At 41.3% G+C, this 22,407-nt stretch overlaps 2 protein-coding genes across 2 annotated transcripts in view; one reads left to right on the plus strand and one right to left on the minus strand.

Annotated features, from left to right (window-relative positions):
- Positions 1–5,621: 5,621 nt before the first annotated feature.
- On the minus strand, positions 5,622–7,945 carry RPS23 (ribosomal protein S23). Its single transcript, XM_003261545.4, has 4 exons — positions 7,861–7,945; positions 7,254–7,413; positions 5,960–6,080; positions 5,622–5,817 (listed from the first exon to the last, which is right to left on the minus strand). Exons 1-4 carry the CDS (start codon positions 7,862–7,864, stop codon positions 5,671–5,673), a joined length of 432 nt encoding a protein of 143 aa, XP_003261593.1. The 5' UTR covers positions 7,865–7,945; the 3' UTR covers positions 5,622–5,670.
- A 3,520-nt stretch (positions 7,946–11,465) lies between these two features.
- Positions 11,466–22,407, plus strand: part of ATP6AP1L (ATPase H+ transporting accessory protein 1 like) — a 36,334-nt gene continuing 25,392 nt past the window's right edge. Inside the window, exon 1 of the mRNA XM_030800882.1 lies at positions 11,466–11,498. The gene's annotated coding sequence lies outside the window, so the exon portion shown is untranslated. The remainder of the gene's footprint in view (positions 11,499–22,407) is intronic.

The raw sequence follows: 22,407 nt of genomic DNA on the forward strand, positions 1-22,407 counted from the left end.
GAGATTGCACCACTGCACTCCAGCCTGGGCGACAGAGTGAGACTCCGTCTCAAAAAATAAATAAATAAATAAAACAAGTACTGAGTATAAAACAATATAAAACAGTATGAGAGGGTCTCTGTCTTCCATTTCCCCCCTTTCAGACTCTCACTTTTTATTAGTGGGAGTTCTCACTCTTATTTTTGCTACTTATGTCTTTTTGTGCAATAGATCGATAGTGATTTATATAGTACACTTGTGCTGAAGCATTTTGGTGAACTAAGGTAGTGATGAAGCTATTTATCATTTGAAGAAGTACAGGTAGCAAACCAGGGAGCAGTAAGTAGGTTTCTATTACTATTGTAACTCCTATTGTAAGAGTGTAAATCCTCTTAGTGCTGGGAACTACCTTCTAAACATGGCTTTAGGGTTGAATCTGTGCTACACTTGTACGGGCGTATGTGCCAGTTTTGTCATATTTCTAACTATGCCTTTAACTACTTGCCTTTGATTATGTATGTGTAGACAGTAATTAGTAAGGTTAAATTTCTTATAGACCTTTCTTTCAGCTGCTAGCAAGTAGTCGAGAGCTGATTTATTTTGATAGATAGCATTTCTTACCCGAGTTTTTTGCTGGGCCAGAATAGTCAAGGCTTGACCAGTTTTATTAGTGATGATTTTTAAAACAGCTTGCAACTGTATGATTCGGTTGAGCATGTAAATGGGGGTCCAGTATCCCTATGAGCTGTTTTGTGTCTAAGTGGCAGGCCTATAGTATTGTATAATTTTTTTTAGGGGGCCATTTATCATCTTTTTAATTACCTATGGCTATGCCTCATTTTCCACAGGAAGCACAGACAGGGAAGCCTAGGAATTCGCCTGTTTTTATGGGCAGTAGGAAGAAAGATGGTTTAATGGGGCCAATTACACAGCTACCTGTCCACTGATCAGGCAGCTTAGCATGGGCTCTATGTCTACATATCCAGTATAACCTGGTGGGGGCAGTCCAGTCCCGGTGGAATTCTGGGTAGGCCTAGACAGTCTGCAACCTTGGAAATTTACTGAATGGATCTCTTTTTGTGTGGTTTGAACTCCACCGTGTAACTGTTTTTGTAGTACTATTATACAGTTTTTGTCCTAGGCAACTAAGTCATCCTACAGAATGAGTGAATTTTTTCCTTTTTCTAGGTATGCAATATTGTCCAATAATTGAGACTTTCAGAACCTAGAAATGATCAAGGTGATTCTTTGAGGCCAGGAATTCATCAGGAACTGGGTCTGTAGGCACTAATTCTTGGGCTTCTTATGGCCATTGATCTCTTATTACAGTTTTTCTACAAACATAACATGAAGTGACATCTAGAGACTGGGCTACATGCTCGGCTAATTGCAAAAACAAATTTTTAGTTTTTCCTGGTATCTCAGGTACTGGCACATTTAGTTCATCATAGAAAGTCTGAAATACTGGTTCTGGAGAGCGTTCTTGAACCTCTCCTTTTATTAGGATGCTTACACTAGGATCTCTTCCTTTTCCATCAATGCCTAATGTTACATATTTTCCTTTACTCCACTTTGGGTCTGAGGGGTTTGTGATTATCAATTCTAAAAGGTTGCAGCTCCCACTCATGCAGGAAGGGGTGAGGGGTGACTTTTCCTTTTTGGAGCCAAACAGGATCTTTTTTATCTTCTTTCTAAGTAGCCTAAATGACACAAGACCACAAGGCCTCTCCCCTTTTTTTTCCTTTTTTTTTTTTGAAGATAACCATTCCTTTTTTTTTAAAAGCGAACTTTATGTCTTTGGACTAGACTGTCTAAGACCACAAGATTAGAAGTTACCATAATACATGTTACACTGTTAACTTTTAGCAAACTTCACTTTTGTTGAAAACCTTGTCAGTTTGGGATTTCAATTATCCTTTGCTATTAATAAGACTTTGTTTAGTCTAAATTAACTTAGAGTTGGTATAGATGGTCTCTTTTTCTCTCTGCTGGTCTTTCCTTGCCTCTGCCAGCCGCTTATGCTGCTGTTCTCTTAACTACTGTGGCGGGAAAGGGGGTCTAAAACCAGCTGTAACTGTCCATGTACAGAAACTGGTCTGGGTGCCTTGGCTTACCAGTTACCTTGTGTCATACCTTTGAAACAAGAGACCTGTCCAGGCTTCCTTCTGATGGCCAACCTACTTCTAATGCTGGCCAGTCTATTTCACACAAAGTTCTAAGTTTTCCTGGTGTCACAGTAACACCATAATCTCCCTTAAATCCTTTCTTGAAGTTTTTCAACATAGTTCCTAGTGGGGTGGGCTTACTTTGCACCTGACCTGTTTTTTTCTTTTTTTTCCTGAGACAAAATACCATGCTCACACCACACACACTCACCACAAGACCAATAACGGGTAAAGAAGGTACACACACACTTTTACCGTTTATACCAAACCAAAATCACGAAATTCAAAATCCAAGTACCAAAAAATTCAAGCCAAGTCAAAACCAAAACCAAAGTATCCAGCAATTCAAGTCAAGTCAAAACCAGAACAAAAGTGCCAATGCAGGCACACCGTGGGTGATCACACCGTGGGTGATCTTCCACTCAGAGGGAGTGGGGCAAGTTCCAAAGACTAGTCTTACCAAGTTTCAGATGTCCGGACTTCAAGTGCCAGTTCCTTCCTGGTGTTCAGCCACTGTGTTAATCCTCCGCGGGGGCCTGCTACGTGCTGCTTTGGCGAGGCGTTCCACCGGGGCAATCGCCTACCTGAGAGCGCTCTTTTGATTGCATCATTCAGGCTGGCCGGAGTCCCCCGCAGGGATGCTCCACAGGCAGGCCTAAGTCGCCTAAGGGGCTGCCTCGGCCGTCAGTCACCTCGTTTCCCGGTCAGGGAACCAAAATATGTAGCAGGACGAGCCGCAGACAAAACCTCTCAGACACCGAGTTGTAGAAGGAAGGGCTTTATTCAGCTGGGAGCATCGGCAAGTTACTGCCTTAAAATCTGAGCTCCTCCAGTGCACAATTTCTGTCCCTTTTAAGGGCTCACGACATTAAAGATTTCACATGAAAGGGTCGTGATTGATTGAGCAATCTAGGGGATATGTGACAGGGGTTTCATGCACTGGTACAGAACACAACAGGGAGTTTCACAATGTTTTTTTATACAATGCCTGGAATCTGTGGATAACATCAGGTTCTAAGTCATAAGTTGATTTTTAACTACTAGGTTTAGGCCAGGCAGGCCCAGGGCTGGTTTTAGGCCTGGCGCTGGGCTGCCTTTGATTTCACTTCCTTGTTTTTTTCTTAAAACAGGTACTGAGTATAAAACAATATAAAACATTATGAGGTCTCTCTCTTCCCTGAAGAGTGTATGGCTTTGCTGCCCAGGATGATCTTGAACTCCTGGCCTCAAACTATTAATATCTTCCCGACTCAACCTCCCAAAGTGCTGGGATTACAGGCATGAACCACAGCACCCAGCTTAACAGGATTTTTCAGAGAGAGTTTTATAATTTTGATGAAATCCACCAATTTATCTATTTTTTCTTTTATGGCATGTGCTTTTGGTGTAATGTATAAAAACTATACCTAAGCCTAGGTTGTAAAGATAGTCTATGTTTGAAGTTTTATAGCTTTCCATTTTACATTTAGATGTATGATCCATTTTAAGTTTGTATTACATGTAAGGTTGGGGTTCCTTTGTTTCGGTCTTTGACAAATGGAAGTCCACATCATTTATTGAAACTCTTCTTCCTCCATTGCTTTTGTTTAAGATAAATCCGTTGGCCATACTTCTAAATGTCTATTTATGGATTCTCTATCTTATTTTGTTGATCTGCATTTCTGTCTCTCCTCCATGGACACATGAAGGAAAGGGCCTCGGACACAAGGCGGTGGGGAAAGAGGCTGGGGGGCCACACAGAGAAAGGAGAAGGCACTAAGATCAGGCTCAGCCGCTTCTGGATCTGAAGCGCCGGAGATTATTTATGGCTCAATCTAGCAGCCCCTGGGCCTCAGGTAGGACTGCTTAGCAATGAAAAGGACATCCTGAGTGCAGCCAACAGGGTACAGCTGCGAGCCATTGTTGACGGTGTCTTGACGTGTCACAAAAGGCAGGGGAACCAGGCCACATCCCTGGGGCCGGCGCTGTCCCACTCCCTTCCTGGTGCGCCCCGCCCCGCGGTCACAAGGACCCCACAGCCCGGTGAGAGCTGCCCACCCCGCGCCTGACGCCCGGGGCCTGGAACCGCGCTGCAACCGCGGCCTCTTTCCCTGGTTCTGGCCCGGTGAGCAAGGCCTAGCAATCTCTCCCGCATCACAAAAGGTTGGGTCAATTAAGGCTCATCCGAAAGCATCTGTTGAGCCCCGGGGAACAGCTTAGCCAAATAAACTGCAGCTACACGTTAGGAAACACTGGTACAAACCAACAGGCAGCCTTTCCGCCCTTGTGGAGAGACTGGCAGCATCAAGATTAAGCCCAAGTGTGCTGGAAAACACACGAGCTCTTTAGTAAGAGCAGGCGACATGCAAGACACCATAGTAACAGGAACAGAGGTCCTGAGGCTGGACGTGGAACACAAGTTTGAGGATGACCAACTGAGACCAGTGTTGCTGGAGCACAAAGAGCCAAGGAGAGAAATGGCAGGCTAAGGCTGGAATATGCAGGTATGAAGCGCAACCTGGGTTCTTCGGCGCCATGGCAAAGGTTTTGCTCTTGATCCTACGGAAAATGGGCAACCAAGGCAATTGTTTTCCAAAGATCCTAAACAATGTAAAGCTAGGCTTTGATCAAAGGGCTAATTAACCCATACTTACTATTTGTTAACAGGAGTTTCTTATACCAGATTTAAAGCGGAAGGCTCACAACTTCAACCATGCCACTATATCCATGAAAACTCTGAAGCAAGTATTTGTGGACAGCAAAATCTACATGTACTCAATACCTAGCTTAAATTATCAAAACACAACCAATCTTGTCTCTACACTAAACCACTTCATTTGCTGACTGGTCTTTGAAGACATGAAGGTCTCTGACAACCTCATGAGAAGATACTGAAAACATCAGTCTTGTCGTGTACCTTATCTCCCTTGCCTGGCATATACTTCCATCAACTAAATGATTCAATGCTTGCATTCTCCTAAACACAGTAATATACACATATTACAACACAGATCCTGACACCTTTAAATAATAAACAGAGTGGGGAGCAATTTTGAGTTTACTATTTATCATCTTCAGCCCCTGAAAGATGGACACCAGAATGTGCATTTCCAAGGGTACCTAAGATAATCTATGTGCAATGAAATTTGGTAACTGCTTGAAGTGTTGCACCAGATATGGAAAATACCAAGAATAAAAAAAAGTATCTCACTAGAATTTCAGTGAGTTTTTGAAGTTCCCTTAAAGTTCTTAAAGTAATACTACAACACTGCACATTTATTCCAGATCTATCTCATTTTCTTATTCCACAGGATGAGGGAAACTGTGCCAGGTTACAAATGTTATTATCTCCAGAGAATCCTGAAACAACCCTGTCTTATCGTCTCCTAAAATTGGTACAGGTCCTGCGTTTGCTGGTTTAGAATAAAAAAAAAAGGCGGGGGGGTGGTGGTGGTAAAGAACACAATCTTTGTGGTGAGAACGGGACAATAAGATACATTTTTTGGCATATGAAAATTTATTACTACAGTGTTTTCACCATTAAAATTTATGATCTTGGTCTTTCCTTCTTGCCTTTGTATAGGGCCAAAAGAGACACATTGGCTACTTTGACAACCTTAAAGCGGACTCCAGGAATATCACCAACAGCATGACCTTTGCGACCAAATCCAGCAACCAGAACTTCATCGTTTTCCTGGAATAAAATAAAAAGTTTATTTTTGCTGTCAGTGGCGAACACAAAAATACTTTCATGTGAGGAAACTCCCTTGCATCAGATAAAAATGTGAGGGAGGCCACCCCAAGAACAAAAGGTACGATAGAGTTGAAATACTCACCTCAATAAAGTTCAAGCAACCGTCGTTGGGTACAAAGGCTGTGATTTTCTTGCCATTCTTGATCAGCTGGACCCTGACACACTTCCTAATGGCAGAATTTGGCTGTTTGGCTTCAACTCCTCTGAAATACAAAAGGCATAGCACTGTGAGCTGGCTTTCTGAAAAAGATAATTTTTTCACATTAACTAGAGAACTAATGAGAAATTGTTTCTATCTTTTCAATCTAACCTCAAATGGCTGAACTGAAGTCCTGTGATGTCAACCTAGTTTTCTGCCAGTCTTAATTTCATTAGCACAATGGGGGAAATTTCTAGACCTTTTAGTTATAAAAGTAGACTGGAGTGGCAGCCTGGGCCTGTAGTCCCAACTGCTTGTGAGGCTGACGTGGGAGGATCTATGCCTAGAAGGTCAAGACGGCCAGCCTGTGTGACAAGGGACCCTATCTCATAAAAAAAAAAAAAAAAAGAAAAGAAAAAAAGGTATCTGAGATAAGAATTAGAAAGTCTGGGCCGGGCACAGTGGCTCACGCCTGTAATTCCAGCACTTTCGGAGGCAGAGGCAGGCATCTCACCTGAGGTCAGGAGTTTGAGACTAGCCTGGTCAACATGGCAAAACCCCATCTCTACTAAAAATACAAAATATTAGCTGGTGTGGTAGTGGGCGCCTGTAATCCCAGCTACCTGGGAGGTTGAGGCAGGAGAACTGCTTGAACCTGGGAGGCTAAGGTTGCAGGGAGCCTTGCGCTACTGCACACCAGCCTGGGTGACAGAGCTAGACTCTGTCTCAAAAAAGTCTGGGTTCAAATGGCTCTACCATCAAATATGATATAACTATATGAAATTATTATTTTAAAAAGTCAAAACCAGTCAAATACTGGCAGTTTCATGTCTCAATCTTAGGTGTATGACCTCAGTTAATTCTGACGCAAGTCACTTCTCTTCACCTTAGCTTTATCAAGTCGAAAAATCATTTGACTGCAGATTCAATAGCTGACACGTGCCATTTACTTATAACAACTCCCACAGTAAAAGTGTTTGTGTCCTTTACTTCATCATTGCTAGTATCTTCTCCAATTCCTCCCAGGCCAACGTTAAATAAAAACCTTAACTATCTAATTCCCAAAAACTAATTTTACCAACTGTTAAATAGAACAAACGCTTTGCAATTTTACCCCACAACGCCCAAATGACTACTACTACACAAAAACCTGCAATTACTTTCAAAACAAGAATTCGTAAGTTTATGTCTCGAATTCCTATAATAATCTAAAACTTGACGGGAGCAATGGGCTTACACTTTCTCCAGCACGATTCCTTTTGCATGAGAAGCACCTCCAAAAGGGTTGGCCTTCAGGGCTGTGCCCAAATGAGCTTTTTTATACTGTTTATCATGCCACTTCTGGTCTCGTCGGTGACTACGGAGCTTCCTAGCAGTACGAAGTCCACGACACTTGCCTAAAAATTAAACATTTTAGTTCTTCCGCAAAAACACGCCATCTGTTTACCATCTTCTAAGACACTCGCCTCACCTGGAATAAACCCTTAAGCCGATTGGCTCTCGTACTATTTATTGGCTTGTAGGCCAAACATTTGGCCTTCAAGTTCCCCTGAACCGACTAATATACGTTCGAAGAGGGCTCCCAAAGGACGAGGCCCCGCTCGAATGCTCGGGAGGACGCGCTGGCCTCCCTGCGTCCCTCGGTCCCGCGACCTCGGCGGCCTCCGCTCCTCATGGGCCCCTTCCGCGCCGGACCATGTGCCTCCTGGAGCGGCGCTTCCCCGGCCCTCCCCCATGGAACCTCTCCATGGCATCCCCCGCCCTACTCTATTTGCATCCGGCCGCCAGTCCCCAAGACCCCAAGTCCCGCTTGCGGCGCCCGTAAACGGGCCACAACAGCTCACCCATCCTGTCGGCGCCACAGGTCTCAGCGAAAGAGAGAAGCAGCGCAGGAAGGAGCCACAAGCCACCGCGAGCAAGCCCCGCCCACCCAAGGACCCCGCGCCGCTGTCTGCGCCGCGCCTGACCCGAGGCTAGGGTCTCTCCTTTGAAAACGATGCGTTTGCATCACTTTCCTGAGCCAGAATCTGCGTCTTATTTAATTTTCAAGAAATTCAGAGATATCTAATTTGCATGGTTTTTTTTCCCCCTTTTTCTTGTGAATGCTGGAGACCGGAGGAACATGGACTACCAATCCCAGATGTGTTGCATGGGACCCGCTTACCGCGCAGGCGCCCTTGCCCAAGCCACTGCGAGCGGGACGCGGGGCTGGGCTGGGCGGAGCTAGGTCTGAGTAGGAAGGAGTCGCTGAGCTGAATCTTTGTGGTGTGGGGCGGGAGTCCTCCGAGTAGTCTGGAAAATTAGACTTCTGAGCCTTAATTTATACTCATAAGCAGCATAGTAAATTGTAAAATATAGTGAAGCAATGTAGTGTAGTAACTAAAACCCCAAGCTTTGGAGCCACATTGCGCCTTTAACCCTAAAGTTGCCGTTTATTTTGACTGGCGAGTCATTTACTTATTTATTTATTTATTTTTATTTTTATTTTTTCTGAGACACGGTCTTACTCTGTCTTTCAGGCTGGAGTGCAGTGGTGCGATCTCGGCTCACTACAACCTCCGCCTCCCGGGTTCAAGCGATTGTCCCACCTCAGCCTGCCGAGTAGCTGGGATTACAGGCGTCCACTACCACGCCCGGCTAATTTTTGTATTTTCAGTAGAGACGGGGTTTCACCATGTTCGCCAGGCTGGTCTCGATCTCCTGACCTCGAGTGATCCGCCCGCCTCGGCCTCCCAATGTGCTGGGATTACAGGCGTGAGCCACCGTGCCCGGCCATTTAATTAAGTCTTTAATACTGTTTCTCCTGTAAGATGAACTAGCTATGAGAGGTTTCTGCGATATTGGTTCACTCAGCAAGGATGTTTAAAAATGCCTTCTATGTGCCAGACGCTGTTTTAGGTACCGGAGTTGGCGGTTAAATTAAGAGGGTGAAGGTTTCTGCTCTGATAGTGTTTATATTCTAAGTGTGAGGGGACAGACTAGATAGATAGATAGATAGATGTAAATTAAATAAATAGATGATTTTTACATACTGTAGAGCTATAGAGAAAATATAGCTGGATGGGTGATAGTGACTTGGGGATGGGGGTGGCTACTCTGAATAGGGTAGTTTAAGGAGACATCTCTGTGCAGATGTAGAATGGGCTAGTGCTTTCTAAGAACTGAAAGATCAGTGAAGAAGGGGAGCATAGTGACTGAGGAGTAGTGTGGCATTAGATGGGATCTGAGAGTTACACAGGAACATGTGGAGCCTGTAGGCCATGGTAAAGCCTTTTTCTACTCTTCTGGTGATTTAAGGCCATTGTAAAGTTTTGAGCATGGGAGTAGGTAGCAAAATAAGATTTATATTTTTATGGGATTACTCTGGCTGTTGAGAGGAGAAAAAGACACGAATCTGGGAGGCCACTTGGGAAGGCATTGCAGTAGTTCAGATGAGAGATGGTGATAGCTTGGACCCTCAGTGGAGATGGTAAAAAGTGGTTGGGTCAGATACACTGGTGGTAGAATGAACAGAATTTGCTCAGGACTGTAGGATGTGAGAGAGGAGTTAATTACAGCACTATGATTTTTGACCTTAGCACTTGGGTGAACTGTAGAGTTGTGAGTCGTGAGTTGGGTGAGTTCTAAAGTGGGAAATAAGAGGAGAGGAGCAAATTTCAAAGGAGGAAATGAAGAGTTCTGGTTTGGATGTGTTAAGTTTGAACTGTCTAACATACAGGGATGTGAAGTGGACAGTTGGATATATGATAAGAAGCTCAGGAGTAATCAATGAATAAATAGTATTAAAACTATGGCTCTGGTTGAGATAGCTTAGGTGATGACTGTAGGTAGAACAGAAAGATTAGAGTCCTGAGCACACCAAAGTTTAGTGGTACAGAAGAGAAGGCAGGTGAAGCAAAACAGATGAAGAAAGAGTGGCCAATGTTACACTCTGTTCAAAGCCAAGTGAAGAAGGGAGTGAGAAAGTGTGAAAAGAGGTAAGATGAGGACTGAGAATTGTCTTTTGGACTTGAAAATGTGGAGGTTACTGGTCACTTTGTCAAATGGGGATTCCACGGAGTACTGAAAGTAAAGGCTGATGGGATCGGAGTGAAGAGAATATGGGAGGGAAGGAAGTCTAGACAGCAACTACAGACAATTTTTGAAAGACATTTTTTATGTGCAGAGAAATGGCACCCTATTTGGAGGGGAATCTGGAGTTGGAGGGTTTTATTTTTAAGATGACAACTTTTATGACATTTTTATATGCTGATCAGATTGAGAAAATTAAAAATGGGTTATTCAGCAGAGAAAGGGGATAATTGCAGGAGCAACTCCTTAAGTAGACTAGAAGGGTACCCAAGTGGAGGAGTTAACTGTAGGAACAATAACAGTTTATGTACGGTAGTAGAGTGACGGGTACAGCTGCAAGTAAATTGGAAGATTTGATGATAGGAAGTTGTGAAACTTCACTTTTGACTTATTTTTTCAATTTTTTCAATGAAATAAAAAGCAAGGCCATCAGTGAAGAGAAAGAGTGGGAGAAAAAGGTTTGAGGAGAGAAGGTAAGATGTGAAATCATCATCAATGATAACAATACAAGCATTAGATAGTATTTACTATGTGCCAGATTCTATTTTTGGCTTATATTTATTAACTCATTTTATTCTCATAAGGAATTTTACTGAGGGACAGATAAAGATAATTTTACTGAGGGATAGATATGCAAAAACTGAGGCTTTGGTGAGTTTAACTTCCCCAAGATCACATATTTAGTAAGTGGTAGAAGTAAGATTTTAACCCAGGTAATCTGGTTTTAAAATCTTATATTTGACCCCTATGTTATACTGCCTTCTAATCTAGAATGGTAGGAAAATGCATTGACAAGAAAATAGGTTTGTTGAGCAGTTCTGAGAGCCCATTTGAAATCTATGTTTATGAAGTGACATCAGTGAGTTGTGTGTATTTCTTCACATTCATTCAGTGAAATAACTGAATAGGTGAGGAGGTGGATTTAAATGGCTGGGGTTGAGGTCTAGTCAGATAAGTATGATGGAGGGAGGGCAAGGGATTATTTGCAACAACATAGATGAACCTGGAGGACATTACGGTAAGTGAAAGAAGCCAGGCACAAAAAGACAGATACTGTATGTTTTCACTTATATGTGGAATCTAAAAATTTTGAACAGATAGAAGCAGTGAGTAGAATGGTGGGCATGGGGGTGTGGGGGATTTGGGGAGCTGTTGGTCAAAGGATACAAAGGTTTAGTTTGACAGGAGGAGAACATTTTCAAGAGACTTGTTGAATTACATGGTGACTCCAGTTGACCTGCAAACAATACGGGTTTGAATTGTGTAGGTCCACATACAGGCAGATTTTCTTCTGCCTCTGACACCCCGAGAAAGCAAAAACTCCTCTTCCTCTTCCTCCTCCTCAGCCTACTCTATGTGAAGACTGTGAGGATGAAGACCTTTATGATGATCCATTTCCATTTAATGAGTAGTAAGTAAATTTTCTCTTCTTTATAATTTTGTTATTAACATTCATTTCTGTGGCTTAATTTACTGTAAGAATATGGTATGTAATACACGTAACATGAAATATGTGTTAATAGGCTGTATATGTTATCAGTAAGAGTTCCAGTCAACAGTAGGCTATTAGTAGTTAAGTTTTTGGAAAGTCGGAAGTTATACACAGATTTTCTACTGTGTGGGGAGATCAGCATCCCTAACCCCCATGTTGTTCAAGGGTCAACTGTATAAATAACAAAGCTTATATTGAAAATTGCTAAAAGAATAGATTTTAAGTGTTCTCACCACAGAAAAATGATACAAAAGTATTTGAGGTAATGCATATGTTAGCTCTATTTAACCATTGTACAATGTGTATATATTTTAAAATATGTTGTACACCATAAATATATACAGATTTTGTTAAAGAGTAAATAATTTAAAAATAAATTAATATTTAAAAAAGATGGAGCCACACAAAAAGTGATTACTCAATGAAATTGAAAGCAAAAATCAACTCCGGATAAATTAAGGGCTTAAATATCAATAAGAAAACTTTGAAAGTCTTAATAGAGAACAAAGGTGAATATCTTTTTGAACTTAGGAAAGGAAGATGTTTCTACACATGACAAGAATGATAAATTTGATCATATTAAAATTAAGACCCTCTATTCATCAAAAACATCTGAAAGAAAATGAAAAGACTAGTTCCATACTGAGAATTGCTATGCATAGCCACAAAACTTACAAAGGATTAATATTTTTAAAAATTTCTGGCCAGGCTCAGTGGCTCACGCCTCTAATCCCAGCACTTTGGGAGGCTGAGGCAGGGGGATCATGTGAGGTCAGGAATTCGAGACCAGCCTGGCCAACATGGTGAAACCCCCTCTCTACTGAAAATACAAAAATTAGCCAGGCGTGGTGGCGCGTGCCTGTAATCCCAGTTACTCAGGAGGCTGAGGCAGGAAAATGGCTTGAACTCAGGAGGCAGAGGTTGCAGTGAGCCGAGATGGCTCCATTGCACTCCAGCCTGGGCAACAAAGTGAGACTCTGTCTCAAAAGAAACGAACAAAAAAATCCCTTCTACAGAATAATAAGAAAAGAACAAATAATACAATGAGAAAACATGACAAAGGACATGAATAGACCAGCCATGGTGGCTCACACCTGTAATCCTAGCATTTTGGGAGGCTGAGGCAGGTGGATCACTTGAGGTCAGGAGTTCGAGACCAGCCTGGCCAACATAGTGAACTCCCATCTGTTACTAAAAATACAAAGAAAAAAAAATTAGCTGGGCATGGTCGTGTCTGCCTGTAGTCCCAACTACTCGGAAGGCTGAGGCAGGAGAATCGCCTGAACCCAGGTGGCAGAGGTTGCAGTGAACCAAGATCACACTACTGCACTCTAGCCTGGGCAACAGAGCAAGACTCTGTCTCCAAAACAGAAAAAAAAAAAGACATGAATAGGCATATCATAAAGAAGGAAAACATGTATGACCCATAAATATTTGAAGAGGTATTCATCATGTCTGATTATGATATAAATATTAAACTTACTTGAAATTAGTTGGGGGAATTCTTCCTCTTTTTTTGTTGTCTCTAAGTGTTCGTATAAAATTGGGATGATTTGTTCCTTGAAGGTTTAGTCAAACATCCTGTAAAACCATTGGGGCCTGGTGTTTTCTTTATGGGAAGATTATTAACCACAGCTTAAATCTCTTTCATAGTTAAAGAAATACTTGTAAAACTGTAGGTTTTTTTTTTTAGTCAGATCTGGTAAGTCATTTTTCTAAGAATGTATCCATTTCATCTAAGTTTTCAAAATTATTTCATAAAGCTGTTATGACATTCTATTATGGGTATGTATATATACTTATGTGTATATATTATATATTTGTGTTGGAAGGTTCCAAACTATGACTTCAGTTTCTTTAGTAGATGTAGTGCTATTCAGGTTATTTTTTCTTGAGTGAGCTTTGATGGTATGTGCCTTTCTCGGAATTTGCCCATTTCATCTAATTTGTCTAACTTATGGCATGAAGCTATTTGTAATATTCTCCTATTATCTTTTTAATATCCATAGATTTATAGTGATTTCTCATCTTTCATTCCTGATTTTGGTGATTTATGTCTTCTCTCTTTCTCTCTTGTTCCTTGGTCAGTGTATTAGTCAAGGTTCTTCAGAAAAACAGAACCAATAGAATGTATATGCATGCACATGCATGCACACACACAAGGAGGATTTATTATGAGAAACTGGCTCATGCAGTTGTGGAGGCTAAGAAGTCCCACAATCTGCTGTCTGCAAGCTGGAGACCAAAGATATCAGTTGTTTAATTCAGTCTGAGTTTGAAGGCCTAAGAACTGGGGCTGCTAACTGTGTAAATCTTAGTGCAAGGGCTAGAAAAGATGAGATGAGATGAGATGTCAGGGAGAAATAAGGGGCAAATTCCTTCTTCTGCCTTTTGTTCTATTTCAAGCCCTCAGTGGATTGGATGATGTCTGCATTGGAGAGGGCAGTCTGCTTTACTGAGTCCCCTGACTCAAATGCCAATCTTATCCAGAAACATCTTCACAGATACACTCAGAAATAATGTTGAATCTGGCCATCCCTAGAGCCAGTCAAGTTGATACACAGAACTAACCATCACAGTCAGCTAGAAGTCTAACAATCTTATTGATCTGTTCAAAGAACCAGCTTTTTGTTTCACTAATTTTCTGTTATTTTTATTTATTTATTTGTTTTACTTTTTTTCTTCTCTTTCTTTTTTTTTTCAGCATGAACTATCAAGTAATCTATTGGTTTTTTGTTTGTTTGTTTGTTTTCAATGTCATTTGGCCTTTATTATTTACTTTCTTCTACTTGTTTTGGACTTAAATTAGCTCTTTTTTTTTTTTTTTTTTTGGTTTATTAAAGTGGAAGCTTAGATATATATTTTTTTAATTCTTTCTAATTTGGTCTTGAGGTCTCTCTCTGGAGAGTGGCTATAAAATACATCCTTGCTGTGATGGGACTCCCTGATGGTTACAGATGCTTACAATGTACATTTCATGGGACACTTCTTTATCCTGGGGGATGGATGGCCTAATGCCCAAGTGTCTGACCCATGCCCAGGTGTCCCTTTCACAGTACACTTGTTTTACTGGCAGACACCCTGTGGTTCCTTGTTGACCTGTGTCTAGTTTATTCCTACCAAGATAGCCTTTCTCTAGGAAAGCCCTGACGAGGAAAGAAATCTGGGTTTGTCAGCAGATGAAACACAGAGGAGGTAGCACAACAAAACACATCATATAACAGAAGCAGTTTGATTCCTTGACAGAACCCAGAAAGAACAGGGCAGCACACCTTGCAGGGCTGTTTGGGACACACATGCTCAACCAGTGGGTGGGGGCAAGAGAGAGGCAGAGACAGAGAGGACTTGTGGGATTAAAGCATTTATTGGGGTCCAAAGTATTATCCAAGCAGGTTTCCCATGGGGAGTTTTCATTGGTGGGTTTAAAGCAAGCCGGCATGAGTTCTGTGGGGCCACGCTGTGACTGAGAGATGGTTATTGTGACATTTCCGTGCAGTCTGTGTGGAGTGTGAGGGTCAGTGGGGCATGTCCATGGGGCTGTATCTAGCTTCCCCATAGGGAGGTTATCAACCGGAGGCAATTGTATCGGGGGCTATCTAGATCGACCCCATTGAGGAACTGGGAAGAGGTAGAGAAATGGAAACTGTGTCAAGTGTGACTAAGCCCTGCTTTGGCATGAGAAAGTTCAACTTACATTCAGAATTGATGCTGAGGTAACATAACATTATAGAATTCACTACAGTCATTGATTTGAAACCTTCAATCTTTTCTAATATATTTAATGCTCTACATATCCCTCTAAGCACTGCTTGAGCTGCACGCTTCAGGTTTTGGTATGTTTTAGTTTTAATTCAATTCAAAATGTTTATTAATATCTCTTGACTTCCTTTTTGAACCATGGAATTAGAAGTATGTTACTTATTTTCAAATATTTGGGAATTTCCAAATATATGTGAATTTTCTATGCACATTTGAAAAGAGAGTATATTCTGCTGATGTTGGGTGGAGCATTCTATAAATATTAACTAGCCCAAGGTGGTTGATAGAGCTATTCAGGTCTTCTGCATCCTGTATTCAGGATGACAGCGACATTAAGTGGAGGGAGGTGAGGATCATACTTGCATGTTGGATCATATTTGGATGTTGGATTATGGCTTTCAGTAATGAGCTTAATTATTACATTTTTATACATTTTAAAAATCCCACAAATAAGGCATGAACCAATGGTCAAAGTGTTATGAGCCAAGGATTATGATTACTATTTCTCAGAAAAGAAAAAAAAGGGATTTAATTTTTGTTTCTTGGTGCTTTAAATTTTGAATTTTTCACTTTTTGATGAACTTATTACTTAATTTGGAGCCAGAAAGTAGAAGGGACTATCCTTTGATATTGGACTCTAAAGTTCCCTAAAAGAATACCCCGAAAGAATCTGCTTGGAGTTAAAGGAAAATAAAAAACAAGACCCCGGGGCTGCAGACTGGTGAGCCGGCAGGAAAGTAGAGGAAGGTAAAGTCAGAGAGGTGGGCAGGGCCAACTTGTGTCCAAACTGTAGGCCGGGATAAGAGATTGGGGTTTTATTCCAACTGTAATGAGAAGCACTGGAGGGGTTAAAGTAAGAGAGTGACAAGATCAAATCTACATTTTAAAATGCTCACCGTGCCTGCTATAGAAGAACCATGACAGAGGGGCAAGGCCTCGGGTTATTTAAGGAGGGGGCTGCTACAATAGTCCAGGTGAGAGGGAGTAGGTAGTAACTTTGGAGGTGGAGAGATGTCATACTCTTCAGGATATATTTTGGAGTTAGGTCATGAACGAAAGAGCAAAAGAACTGACATCATCACTGTCACCATCACCACCATCACCTTTTCTAATATGAACTGAGTGTTGTTTTGGTGCCAGACATAGGACTACTAAGCATTTCACATGCATAATATCTTTTAATCCTCAAAACAATCCCTATGTCATAGGTGCTATTAGCCCCATTTTACAAAGAGAAAATGGAAATTTAAAGAAGTTAACTTGCTTAACTTCTTTGTTTGTTGGTTTTCAGATTAGTAATAAGGCAGAAGTTTGATTTTTAAGTTTAGAAAAAATTTTAATGAATGTGAACTGAATAAGGCACAAAATAGATGGAAACAGAATAGACAAACATCGGGAAAACTAGAGAGTTATTGTTAAGATAAAAGTATTTTTATTGTAAGTTTCAACCTGCTATCTTTGGGTTACTATAGAGTATATGAAAACCAAGAGATACCATCACTAAAGAATCCTATTTGGTAGCTCTTGCAATGTGGGGGGAGTGGGAGCAGGAAGGAGAACAATTTTCCCTCTTTTCTGTTATCTTCCAAGTAGAAGGAGTTTAATTAGTAAACTGGTTTCCGTCTGTCACTTTACTCATCCCATGCCACGTAAGGATGTGTGACATCTGCAACACATTTAGAAAGAGTAGTCTGGGCATGTTCAGCTTTTCCTTTTTTGAGACCCAGCCTGACCACAGAGCATGCATTTCCCCTGTTTTTTTCCTAGGCAGGCCTTTTTCTCCCACCAAGAGCCCAGTGCTGCCAGGATAGGCTGCCGTGTCTGTCTTCTGGTGGGAGGGCTCAGTTACAATCCATTTTGCTCCTACTCTAAGCTTTCCGCCATTCTCTGTCCTGGCCTTGCACACCAGTAAAGGTGGCATTTGGGCCTCTGCTTGTCTTACCCCTTGTGCTATTTCTTATTTGGTTTAACGTTTAGTTGGGGTAGAAAGGCATTTCTATTTGATTTCTCTCAGAGACATCCCACTCTCTCCAACCAAGAAGAAAGGTAGGTATTCATGTATTAGATCAGCTGATGAGGAGATTTAGGTCAAAAGTGATCATGATTCTTGATAGCACCCTGGGCAGAGCTAGCCATTTTGGGAGAAGAGCCAAAGGTTTTTACAATGTTGACGATTAATACTGGAACATTTAGGGGGGTTGGAAATGATTCCTAGTACTTTAACTAGAAAAATGGAGGCAGCAGTTGCTATGGAAATGTGACAAATTAAAATAACAGCTTTAAGTGAGCATGAAGAAGCAGTGAGGGTAAGACCGATTATTACGTGCTCTGTGTAACTACTCATGATGAATGTTGAGTGCTTCATTTTCCTGATTAAATTATTAAACACAATTTTTTCTTTATCCAAAATGAATGATATTTCTTTTGTTTTCTTTTTTTTTTTTTTTTTGAGACGAAGTCTTGCTCTGTCACCCAGGCTGGAGTGCAATGGTGCGATCTTGGCTCACTGCAACCTCCACCTCCCAGGTTCATGCCATTCTCCTGCCTCAGCCTCCCGAGTAGCTGGGATTACAGGTGCCGCCACCATGCCCGGCTAATTTTTTGTATTTTTAGTAGAGATCGGGTTTCACTATGTTGGCCAGGTTGGTCTCGAACTCCTGACCTCGTGATCTGCCCACCTCGGCCTCCCAAAGTGGTGGGATTACAGGTGTGAGCCACTGCACCTGGCCTGAATGAGATTTCTTATCCTCTCATTCTAGCTACTGCTTGGTGCAGTGATTATTTCTTCTCACATCTATTCCAAGGTAGAACTAAGGAAATAAGTCTGTGTTGCCATATGATCTTACTAATATTCAGAGCTGATCTTTAAAATCTGGTTATTATAATTAAACCTCTGTGTAGGATCTAAGGGGAGTTGACAAAGCTGTTCTTTGATGCTCTTTGTAAAATTCCTGGAAGGGAGGTATAATTTTAAGATGCATATTAAAAGTTATTCTCCAGGTGTTCTTGAGCTTGGCTGAGAACCAAGCAAAGGGAAATAAACTTCTATTTCAGTAAGGACCTTTGAGTTCTAAGAAAAGAAAGATAATTTTTCTTACTAGGAAAAGAAAGATAATTTTTCTCACTACAATGTGAGAAATGTGTTAGAATCTCCTTCCCTGGAGAGATTTCAGAACTGGGTAGATGGACCAGATCTGTGTTGTCGATGAGTTCAGTGGGGAAACAGTTGATCTTTGGTGATGGAGCATGGCAGAAGTGACTCTTGCAGCCCTTGTATTCCACAGTAAAATGAAAAATCATCAGGATTATTTCAAGATTATTCAAATATAATATGTAAATGAGTATAATGTATAAATATAAAAATTCCTACCAAAATAAGCATGCAAAATGTCAGACACTTTATATTATTAAGACTTTATCGCTTAAAGGGCTTTACTGTAAAACAATTTTTTCCTTTAAAAAAAAGAACAAGAGAGAAAAGGAAGGAAATAGAGGAAGAAAAAAGAAAAGAAGAAGAGAGGGGGTTCTGGGTTTGTATTGCTGTACAAAAGAACAGAAGCAACTTTTCTATTGATTTAAAAATTGCTTTTTGATCTCGTTGGTTCTAGCAATCATTACTAATTGTGAGGATAGCCAAAATGAATGACTCTGTAGCCAGTTCATAGATACAGCCATTTCACATACTATGGAATAGTGTGCTCATATATGTGTGAATTTTAAAATTACTTAGATGGGTTTTAAGTTAGAATTCACAAATGTATTTAATTATTTAGAAAATAATATCTTGGAGTTGTTACCAAGTAGTTGTATATAATATTCCCTTTGAAACTAAGTGTGCATGGCCGGGCATGGTGGCTCATACCGGTAATCCCAGCACTTTGGGAGGCCGAGGCAGGTAGATCACCTGAGGTCAGGAGTTTGAAACCAGCCTGGCCAACATGTAGTGAAACCTCGTCTCTACTAAAATTACAAAAATGATCCAGGTGTAGTGGCTCACACATGTAGAGTCCCAAGCTACTCGGGAGGCTGAGGCGTGAGAATCACTTGAACCAGGGAGGTAGAGATTGCAGTGAGCTGAGATCATGCCATTGCACTCCGGTCTGTGCAACAGAGTGAGACTCTGTCTCAAAAAAAAAAAAAAAAAAAAAAGGAAACTAAGTGTGCTGGCTAATTTATATCCAAATAATTCATTTTGCCCTTGTTATAAATGTGACTTCAAGGATAAGCCAACATCACATGACACATATTCTCAACCTGAGTTTCATCTCAGTGTCTCTGTCAAGGTGGACATCACAGGTGCCTGGTGATAGCATGTTTTGAGGGTAGTGGAGGCTTTTTCCTTCCCTGGGACCCAGGTCTGTGAGGCTCAAGCCTCTCTTCCTAGTCTTGCCTTGATTACCACACTTAAAGTGTCATTTAGCAAATCCTTCTAATCAAGGCTCTTTTGTACTTTAGGTAAAGAAACCCATATCAGAGTGTCTTGTCTATTATATACCTGCCACTTTGTCTCCTTCATTTAATCAGCCATTGCCTGGGAAAGAGGTGGGGCTGACCTCAAGAAAGGTCGCTGGTTTGCTGGGTGAATATCCCAAAGGTGTTTACATTTCTGCATGTTACTGGGCTGGGAGGATTTTGGGGACAAGGACTGTATTTTTCACTTTGTATTCCTGGTAAATAATCTAGCACGGTGACAGTCAGTATTTGTTGAATGCACAAATTTGTTTCAAAAGCAGGCCTCCTGTCTTAGTTTAGCTCGAGCAGCCCAGAACACAATTAAGGGCCATTAATCTGGCACATCATCTGTGTTCCAAGAACTCAAAGGGAAACCTAAAGTGAGAAACATGAACATTTAAATTAAAAGCACTTACAACTATTTAATATACCATCCTGATTCTAATTAATGCAGAAGTTAATTTGATGAAAATTGGTAGAAATCATGGCAGCAATTTTGCTCTGAACTTGATAAAGAGTTATACAGTACCTCCTGCTCCTTGGGGAATGGAGGGTGCTATGAACTGATGTAACCTGGATTTTGTCTGTTCCCATTTTCAAGTGGCAGAATTCTATGGAATACTTGAATTAATTGATTTTCCATTATAGTTGCCTAAAGACTCAGGCCTTGGGAGTCATAACCATGTGGCACAAAGTGGGAATTAATTATGTGGCATTTTTTGATAGGATCATTCATTCATTCTGTATATTTTACTGAGCACCAACTTGGGCTCCAGGTATATATCAGTCAAATAGACATAGTATCTGCCCTCATGGAGCGTGCCTTGTGATGAAGAAACAGCATCAATAAGTACACAAGAAAATAAATGTCTCAATGCAAATTGTGATATATGTTATGATGAAAGTGAATAGAATACAGGGAGAGCTAGAGAGGTGTGAGGTGACTTCACAGAACAGTATGTGAAAGGTCACTTGGGTGCAATGGAGCTCGGCATGTTGAGGGTGCTGAGAAGCTGAGTGTGAGCCAGTGTGCCTGGAACATGTTCAGGAGGAGGAGCTGGTGTTCAATGAGGCAAGAGAGACCAGCAGGGGCCACGCCATGCCGGGCTTTGTAGGAGGTACATGGATTTGGATTTTGAATCAGTATGCAAAGACCATTATAATTGATTTAAACATTTATGCAACTTTTGATCTGAGAGCATTGAATGAATAGAGACTGTGCGCCTGTTAGTCTTCTTAAGGTAAATATTAGAATTCTTAAGTTAGATCCATTTTTGTTCCTGTGGGAACACAATTCTATATGGTCATATGTGATTATGGGAAGATAGATTTTTGATATTCAAATATTCAGGTAACATTCATTTAGTTACATACAGTAAATCAAAAAATAAAGCAAACCCAAGTTGTGTCCAGTTGTAAAGAAGGCAGCGTGGCTGTACAACTTCCTGTTCTCCTGTGGAGATGGTAGAGGGGAAATTTTCCATGTGCCTCTGCATTTTCTGCCTGTATTGTGAGCTAGTCCCTAACTGCTCTTTGTTCTGAATACCTTTTCTAGGATGTTTGTATAGGGAGAAGCCTTGAATGGTAGAAATCATGTCCCCTTTGTAGCAAAGGACAGGCTCGCTTATAGCATTGGAAAGTAGAGGTAGTGTTTCCCCTCAGAGCAAAGGGCAGATAGGCTTACTACTCACTACAAAAAAATCGGGGCTCCTTAAGCTCAGAGTTTCTCTCCTGAAATGAAGCCCACTGTGTGTGCAAGTATCCATCTGGGCCCACCTACATTACTCCAAGGAGAAGGGGAACTGACCAAATACACTGATGCTGGTGTCACTTGCTGTGTGGTGAGTAATAAATTCCTTTACTCTGACCCAGGAGTCTGTGTCTTCTGTCAGCATCCATAAAACTGTCAGGCTAACTAGTTAGCTTCTAAGTGAATAAAATCTCAGACCCTTCACAGTTCTTCACAGAGGCTCCTCAGCAGTCCGAGCGGGAAGGTACAATGCCAGGCAGGTGACACCCTAGTGCTTTGCAGCCTCTAAGATGTCCAATTAGCATTTCTTGTCACTGTTTTTCCTCCAAAGTCACAGGATGAGCTGTTCTCAGACAGTCATATCTTAAGTGTGACTTCTAGTCTAAAATACATGTGTGAAACCTACTAGCTACTAATTATTATGCCTTGAATATTCTTAACCAAGTGGGAGAATGTTTCAACAACAGAAAGAATACTATGTTAAAATTTTAGGATCAGGACATAAAATCTATTAAAATGATACTTTATTTAAATTAAAAATATTCTGTGTGTGTCTGAAAATGTAACCCAAGCATATTTCCATGAAAGATTCTTTTTTTTTGAGATGGAGTCTTGCTCTGTTGTCCAGGCTGGAGTGCAGTGGCGTGGTCTTGGCTCACTGCAACCTCCGCCTCCTGGGTTCAAGCGATTCTCGTGCCCCAGCCTCCCAAATAGCTGGGATTACAGGCATCTGCCATCATGCCCAGCTACTTTTTTGTATTTTTAGTAGAGACAGGGTTTCACCATGTTGTCCAGGCTGGTCTCGAGCTCCTGTCCTCGTGATCCGCCTGCCTCGGCCTCCTAAATGCTGGGATTATAGGCGTGAGC

Source organism: Nomascus leucogenys, chromosome 2 (genome assembly GCF_006542625.1).
Source record: "Nomascus leucogenys isolate Asia chromosome 2, Asia_NLE_v1, whole genome shotgun sequence".
In the NCBI taxonomy this organism is placed as follows: domain Eukaryota; kingdom Metazoa; phylum Chordata; class Mammalia; order Primates; family Hylobatidae; genus Nomascus; species Nomascus leucogenys.

Coding starts and splice junctions, on each gene's coding strand:
- RPS23 (XM_003261545.4), bottom strand. Junction 6,081..7,253: donor GGAATCGTGCTGGAGAAAGT/GTAAGCCCATTG, acceptor TTTGTATTTCAG/AGGAGTTGAAGCCAAACAGC. Junction 5,818..5,959: donor GTTGCTTGAACTTTATTGAG/GTGAGTATTTCA, acceptor ATTTTATTCCAG/GAAAACGATGAAGTTCTGGT.